A 7659-nucleotide genomic window follows, 5' to 3' on the forward strand; every position below is an offset into this window, starting at 1 on the left:
GCCCGCGCTGGCGCGCGTCCGAGGACCCGGTGGCCACCTCCTGGGGGGACCTGCTGAGGCTGCAGTGCAGGGAGCACAGGAGTCCCCACCTGTGCCCCTCGGAAACTGGCCCCAGCGCTGTCCCCTCAGACCAGAGCCGCAGGGCCATTTCCCGCGCGGGTCCCAGAGCGGGCTTAACCACTGGTCTCCAGAAGCAAGCGGTCCCTTGCCGACGTCAGGATCTCCTCTAAGTACTACCCGCCTTGGTCCCTCCCACTCCTCCTTCTGGTCCCAGGGGGGTCCCCTTGGAGTCCTGCGGGGCTCGGGCCCTCCCCGCTTTTCTGGCCAGTCCACAGTCACTGGGTTCGTCTGACTCACCGGGGCTTTTGCACCGAGGTGCCCTTGGCCACTGTGCAGCGTACAGGGTGATCAAGGGGTCTTTGCAGGAGAACGAGTTTTGCTTGTACACGTGGTGAACTGTGGAGGAGTTGCCGCGGGCACCCCTAAGCCTGAGACGGGGCCCGTGCCCCCTGAGAAAGGAGTCTCATGGGAGCAGACAGCCTAAGATCCTGGAACATGGGGGCCAGGTGGTGGCCCCTGTGCAGGCTCACAGGCTGGGGTGTGTGGCTCCTCTGAGAGTAGGAGGTAGGACAGAGATGGCATCAGGAGTGGGTGTCCTGACCCCCCAGGACAGGCCGGCCGACATGGGCTGGAAGGGCTGCCCCTCCCAGGGGCTCACGCTGTGGAGTCCAGTAAGGGAGGTGGGACTTCGCTGCTGGCCTGAGGACAGAGGGCGGGGCGGCCCCCATCTTGCTCATGACCCCAGCAGAGATGGCTGAGTGCTTACCACGTGCTGGGCCCTGTTCCGGGCAGGGGCCTTGGGTTCCTTGTTGCACCCTCATGGGCGGACACTTATTGTCCCATTTCGCAGATGAGCAAAATGAGGCTCGGAGATGCCATTTGACCCAAGGGAGGGGTGAAAGGCAGGCCGGGCTGCTGTGGGAGCTGGGCGTGTAACCTTGCACGGCCCTAAGCCTTCCGGGGCCACCGCACACCTCATGCTGCTCTGACGGCGGCCCGGCTCAGCTCAGCCACCTGTGATTCAGGCAGGCTCCGTTCCCAGACTGTCGTGTTGGCTTGAGGCCCAGAAACTGCATCCCGAGAAGCTGCAGGCCGGGCCCCCCACAGACAAAGGGGGGCGGTTCCCTCCCTGACACGGAGCACCTCCCTCTCAGGGCTGCGTTGGGGCGGTCACTTCTCTGAGTGTCCTTCTCTTCCTCCTGATGCCATTCTCGGGGAGCTGGGAGGAAAGTGTTTTTCGAGCACCTACTGTGTTATCGAGCACCTACTGTGTGCCAGGAGGGAGGAGACACGGTGTGTGGGGGGAACGAGGCGGGAGCTGTGGGGGGTGGGGCTGACTCATGAGCAGGGACACTGGGTGTTTGACCTGAGCTGGAGCCAGGGATGCTTTTGGGGGGAGGGGGCTGGGGATGAGTCCTGCAAGGCAGGGGTGGGCAATCTTGGTCTTATCACTTCTTGGCTTTGGGGGCTGTGGGGGACTCCCCTCCAGCTCGGTTTCCACATCTGTAAAATGGGGTTCAGAACAGTACCCATCTTCTAGGACCGCAGAGACTCAGCCCCCAATGACAGAGTGGAACCCAGGGCGCCGATGGCTCTGCCTAGATGGCGGTCATCACTCTGGACGCCTGGCCCCGAGGGCAGGGTGAGGCCACGGGCACGTGCCGCCTCAGGGCCTTTGCACGGCTGTTCCCGCTGTCTGTGCCACCCTTCCCACAGGCGCCCGGCTCCCTCCCTGACGACTGTCCCCCCTTGCACCCCATCTCTGCCTTCTCACACTCTCCCCGCAAAGACACTGGGATTTGCTGATTTACCCCGTTTATTATTGTGTGCCCTTTTTAAAAATCACTGTGGCTCCAGTAGGCACACAGTAGGCATGCAGTGAACACTGGGTGAATGAATGAGACTCGGTGACGGTGGGGGTGGTGGATTTTGTTCCCGGATGCGGGGTTTCTGGGGATCTGAGTGGGGAAGCGGCACCCCGTTTTCCTCAGAGCGTCTTCCATTCCCCGGAACCACTGTGTGTGTCTTTTCTGTCCTTGGCCAGCGTCTCCCTGCTCTCAGTCCCAAGTGGGAGTCTGCTGAGGACCACGACCACTCCCATTTTGCTCACTGCTGTGTCCCGGGAGCACACAGTAGGTGCTCAGCAAACAGCTAGAATGTGCACGCTGGCGTCCAGCAGCAGAGGGAGATGGGCTCGGCTGCTGGCGGGCCTCGCTGGGCCCAGCAGCGCCGGCGAGATACTGCCATGGGGGGCGAGGAGAGCGTGGGAAGGGGGTGCAGCCTGGGGCGGCAGTACCTGGTTGCCAAGGTTACAAGCACCCGGCATGGGGATGTTGCCATGGAGATGAACCACCTGGGAAGAGAGGGTAGCTCCGAGGGGGAAGCTGTGGGAGGGGTTGGGGACGGGAGGGGGCCATCGGTTCTCCCTGTCCAGCAGGAGCCGTGGTGTGGCTGTAATTATCCCCAAAATTAAAAGTCCCCCAACCCTGACCTCCCTCTCCAGTAAGATGTGCAGGATTGGTGGTCCAGGCCGGTGGAGGGAGGCTGTGGGGGCAGGTGGCCTGGGAGGCTCGGCTGTGACCCCAGATGAGTGGGGTCCCCTCTGTAATGGCGTGTGCAGCCATCAGGTGCGGGGGCGGGGGCGGGGGCGGGGCAAAAGTGCAGAGTGATTAAGGCCTGGGGCTCCAGATCCAGGCCCCTGGGGTCACGCTGGGTCCCTGCTGTGTGGCCCGAAGCTAGTGACAGACACTCTCTGAGCCCCTGTGGCCCCATCGGGGGCGTGGGATAGTGATCGCTCCCTCCAGGTTGTCCAGCTGGCCGGGCAGGTGGGGTCCGCTTCCGGCTCTTCGTTCCTGAGCGGGTCCTGATCCCTGCTGGCTCCGGTCAGCACGGCAGGGCCGCCGGCGGGGAAAGGTCCCGGACTGGTCGCAGACCGTGCGAAAAGGCAGGACGGTTCCCATTCAGCAGCCCATGTTTATGGGCGTCAGAGACCCCCGCCCGCCAGCTCCTAGTCTAACGGGGGTGGGGGATGGGGGAGGGCTGACCTTGCAGGCAGTGGGGGCTCTGGAGGGCTTGGAGCTGGGGAGGGACACGCTGAGAGCCGCAGGAAGCAGGAGGGCCAGATGGGGGCGTCCTCACTCTTTCAGCCTGGGCCGACCCTGAGCTCAAACCAGCGCCCGTGGATCTGAGACCGCCCCCCACATACACATTTGTGAAGTCTCCCGGGTCACGGAAACCCCTCCCTCTTACATCCATGTCCTCGTGAGTTCCAGCGGGGGCGGATTCCGGGAAGCCGGGACCCCGAGACCGACAGCAGCATGTGAGGACCCTGCAGGTGCCGTCGTGGCTCTGTGGCACCGGGCCCAGCCTGCGGGCATCCTCAGGGTCCTTTCGTGGGTGTGGGGGCTGCAGTGCGAGAGCGAGGTCACCTGGTCCCTCCCAGCTCCTGGTTTGCCCGCCCCGCACGGGGCCCTCGCCCACCTAGCTTCGGGCTTCAGGTTGCACACCCACAAAACAGGCCAGTCAGGCTCGGTGGCTTTAGACGCGGAAAGGGTATGGGGCAGAAGGGGCAGGCTGTGTGGCCCTTGCAAGCTGCTCAGCCCTCTCTGGGCCTCTGCTTTTTTGTCTGTGAACGGGGCTAACGGGAAGGGCTGAGGGGCCAGAAGGGATGCGGTAGCCCATCTGCTTACAAAAGCTCCTTGAGGACAAGGCGGTTGGGTGGGGAAGGGACAGGGCTGGCCGTCACCAAAGTCAAGATGCTGTCCACCTTTTGGAAGGCTCTGGAACGTGCCGTGGGGCGGCGTCCTGGGCTCCCTGGCTGGTCCCAGCTGGAGAGGGTGTCGGTCCCTCTGCCCGCCTGCCGGGGGCTCTGGTGACATCCCCCAGAGCGGGGCTTCCGCAGACAGCACTCGAGGCTTCTCGGCCAAGACCTGGAAGCCGTGGGCCGTGGTCACCGTCTGCACGTGCAGCAGGGCCAGACCGGGGGCTGGTGGCCGCAACCCCCGCCTGGCGTTCCGAGGCTTGCTCGGACCTTGGGCTGGAAGCTGGAAGGGCGGGATCTGAGCAGGGGTCAGGGGACAGCCTCCCTTGGGCATGGTGGGCTGGCTGGTGGCGGTGAGGGCTGGGGATTTATACTGGGGCTAGGAGGGTGGGGAGGGAGGGATCTGGTGTCACCAGCCAGGTGGCCGTGTCCTCATTTCTCTCCCTCTCCTTGCCCGTCTCTGCCTCTCTGCCTTTCCCGTCTCTGTAATCTGCCTCTGCGTCTCGCCACGTGCTTCTGGCCTCCTCTCTCTCTGACTCCTGGTAAAATATTAAAATTTCCATATAATATTTCATGTAAAATATGAAACGTTAAATTTCTCCTTGTGAAATATTAAAACTTGACGAATAGGCTAACAGGCCCCTTTCGTCACCATCTTCAATTCCAGGTCAGCGTGTGCCCTTCCAGATCTTTCTCTATACATTTAAAAACATAAAAACATTTGCAAAATGATTATCTGAAGTAAATGGTACCGTACTGTACACATCTGTGTGACAAACTTGGTCTCCCCCTGTGGTCTGCCATAGGCCTAAGGCAGCAAGTCTCAGTGACCTGTCTCTGTGTAAGAAACATCCCCCAAGCTTAGTGGCATAAAACAGTTTATTACTTCTCGCGATTTTCTGGGTTGGCTGCGAAGTCCATCTGCGGTGTCACCTGGGTTAACTACGGGAGGCCTCAGACGCCTGCAGGCTCAGCAGGGCACGGGCGCTTGGCGCTGGCTCCTCCGGGGGGCTCAGTGCTCCTCCGGGGGGGTCAGTGCTCCTCCGACATCTTCTCAGCCTCCAGGAGGCTGGTCCAGCTTCCTTGAAGCACGGTGGCCTCCGGACAGTATCCCCAGAGGACAAAGGTGGAACGCACAAGGCCACTTTGCAAAGTAGGCTCTGAGTTCCCGTGGTCACTTCCCCTACGTTCTCATCAGCCAAGCAAGCCCGAGGGGTAGAGACACCGCCACCCCTCTCCCCTTCTCCCCCTCTCCCCCTCTCCCCGGCTGTATTCAGTTCACGTTTGTACTTGTCTAGGCACCTGCACTTATACAGCAGACTCCCCGGCGGGGAGCAGTGAGGTTAATTCGTTTTTGACCAACCAGGCCAAAGCAACTCTCGGGGGCAGATGTGGTTCGGTGGCCTCCTTCTGGGGAGTCCTGCCTGAGCCCGGGAAGGTGGGGTCTCCTTCTCTTGGGCGCTCGCCGCATTCTCTCTCCGCCTTGGACTTGAACCTTTGTGCTCTTAACCGCCTTGGCTCGCCTCGCCACACGGCCGCGGCTGGCTGCCCGGCCATGGCGAGGACGTGCAATGCCTCTTCTTAACTGAAGAGACAGGGAACGGGACCTCGCGGGGGGACACTTCTAAGCCACCCAATAAGTGGTGGGAGGAGATTTGAGCCCTGATTTGGTGGCTGCAGAGGGCAGCTTTTGCCCTCGTCAGCTCACTGGGCGGTGAGGGTGTGGGCAGAGCGGTCTGGAGCCTGGAGGCTTTGAGGGGTGCGACGGTGGGGCAGGGGGTGCCAGGGACCAGCCTTGCTTCCTGTGATGAAAACTGGGGCTAGAGAACCAAGTGTCCTTCCGTCCTGGCCCCCAGCTGCCCAGGGCTGTAATGGAGTCTAACTGGCTTGCAAGCTTGCTGCCCCTCCCCCCACCCCCACTGAGCCCCTGGGCCCTCTGACCCCAGAGTGCTCCGAATGCTCCAGACTCAGCCTGTGCCTGGCTTAAGATGGGGCAGGCTGGTGTGTGGAGCGAACAGACCAGGTGCCCGGGTTCAGTCTGTCCCCATGTGGCCTCTTGGAGTCCTGGTCCTCCACTGTCAAATGGACACAGGGCAGCCGCTCCCCAACACGGAAGCATGCCGAGTGCACCCAGGTTCTAGGTCACAGCGTTCCCTGGGGTGTGACTAGCCCACAGCTAGGCTACCACCCCCACTGCCCAGCTGTCGGAGGCTTTGGCTCTGGGAGACGGCCTCAGATAAAGGACGGGTGGGGGCGTGAGGGGGCAGAAACGACTAGGAGGAGGCGCACACGCAGGGCTGGTGACAGGGCGCCCAGCAGCCGGGGCTAGCGTGAGGCCCCAGCAGAGCCCAGATCCTGCGATAAACCGGGAATCCGCTGGTTTCATTTCACCTGGTGGCTCCAAGGGCCAAGCAGCGCACAAGCCCTCGCAGCCCCCTCCTGCTGCCACTTCTCGTGTGATCCAAGGCCCTACTGCCCGTGTCCTCGGCCAGCAATTCCTAGATTCTCAGCCTTCCTGACATATCAGATAGGCCTGCTCTCGGCACGAGTGGCCCTGGGCAATTCCCAGACTCTCAGCCTTCCTATCAGATAGGCCTGCTCTCGGCACGAGTGGCCCTGTAGGAGACAGGGACAGAGCTTAGAAAAGGGGACCCAGAAAGAGCCCTGCTTTTGAGGATGGGCATGGAGGGGCATTCATGACCACAATCCTGAAAGGGCCAGGGGGTGGGGCTCCCAGGCCCAAGAGTGGGGAGCGTGGAAGGAAGAGGGCAGGCTGGGCTGAGATCCAGGCCCGTCCACTTTGTTCTCTGCAAGGCCACACAGAGGCACTGAAGGGACTCTGCCGAGGGGACTGGCGGTTGGTCCATCCTCCAGGAACCACAGGCTGGCCTGGGGTGTCTGCACCGCTGTGCTCCCTGTCGCCCGCCTGGGACAGCCCGGTCATCACCCCCCAGGCCCCAGCACAGACCAGGGCTGGTGCTCGATGACTCTGCTGGGCTGAACCGAATCCCTGTGACCCAGAACACTGAGGCCGAAAGCAGGGTTCTGGGGCTCCCGACACGTGAGGTTTGCGGTTTTATTAAGAAAACAAAAATGTAACCTATACAAAAAAAAGAAAGTCCTGTTCCTCCAGGGGCCACTGTGAGTCCGAGGGCGGCCAGTCCCGTCGTCCCCGCCTGCTAGGCCTCCTGCTGCTGGATGAAGGGGTTGGGGATGGCCTCCATGCCGTCCTGCGGGCAGATGAGCACCACGGAGGTGCCCCTGCACACCACCAGGCCCAGCTGGCGGGTGTCCTCCGTGAGCTTGTACTGGTCATCGGGGTCTGTGGTGGGGAGGACGGGAGTGAGGACTTGCGACCCTGCCTGAAGACCCGAATCGAAGGGTCTCCTGACCCCCACATGCCACCCCCCCGACCCAGGACCTTGGAGGGGCTGTGCTAGCCAGGCTGCAGCCTCCCCTGTGGCAGCCCACGGGGCGAGGTGGCTCCGAGAACCCTGTCCGTGGCCTGCCCTTGTTCTGCGAGTGAGGATGTGGAGGCCTAAGGCCTGGCGCTAGGTAGCGCGGCTGCTGGGGCACGGGCACCCGAGCCGGCGGAGGCCCTGGGGCCATGCTGTCAGATGGGCAGCTGGATACAAATCAGTCTGGGGCTCCAGGTTTCTGCACAACTGCAGAAGTCCTGTGGGGCCCCTGCACCCATGTCCATAGGGTGTAAGTGGTAGGGGGAGGGACCCCATGGAAGTGACAGCAAGCTCAAAGGAAGCTCTTCTGACGTCACAGGGAGGAAAAATCCCCATCACTGTTACTGTAGGATGTGGGGGAGGGGGACCAGGAGGCCCAGT

The 7659-nt window shown here is 62.3% G+C and overlaps 1 protein-coding gene across 1 annotated transcript in view; it reads right to left on the reverse strand.

Annotated features, from left to right (window-relative positions):
- Positions 1–6863: 6863 nt before the first annotated feature.
- The window catches only part of LSM7 (LSM7 homolog, U6 small nuclear RNA and mRNA degradation associated), a 3301-nt gene continuing 2505 nt past the window's right edge, over positions 6864–7659 (reverse strand). Inside the window, exon 4 of the mRNA XM_006904070.3 lies at positions 6864–7142. Coding sequence (XP_006904132.1) covers positions 7000–7142 — 143 coding nt within the window. The 3' untranslated portion in view covers positions 6864–6999. The remainder of the gene's footprint in view (positions 7143–7659) is intronic.

Source organism: Pteropus alecto, unplaced genomic scaffold (assembly GCF_000325575.1).
Source record: "Pteropus alecto unplaced genomic scaffold, ASM32557v1 scaffold30, whole genome shotgun sequence".
Lineage (NCBI taxonomy): Eukaryota > Metazoa > Chordata > Mammalia > Chiroptera > Pteropodidae > Pteropus > Pteropus alecto.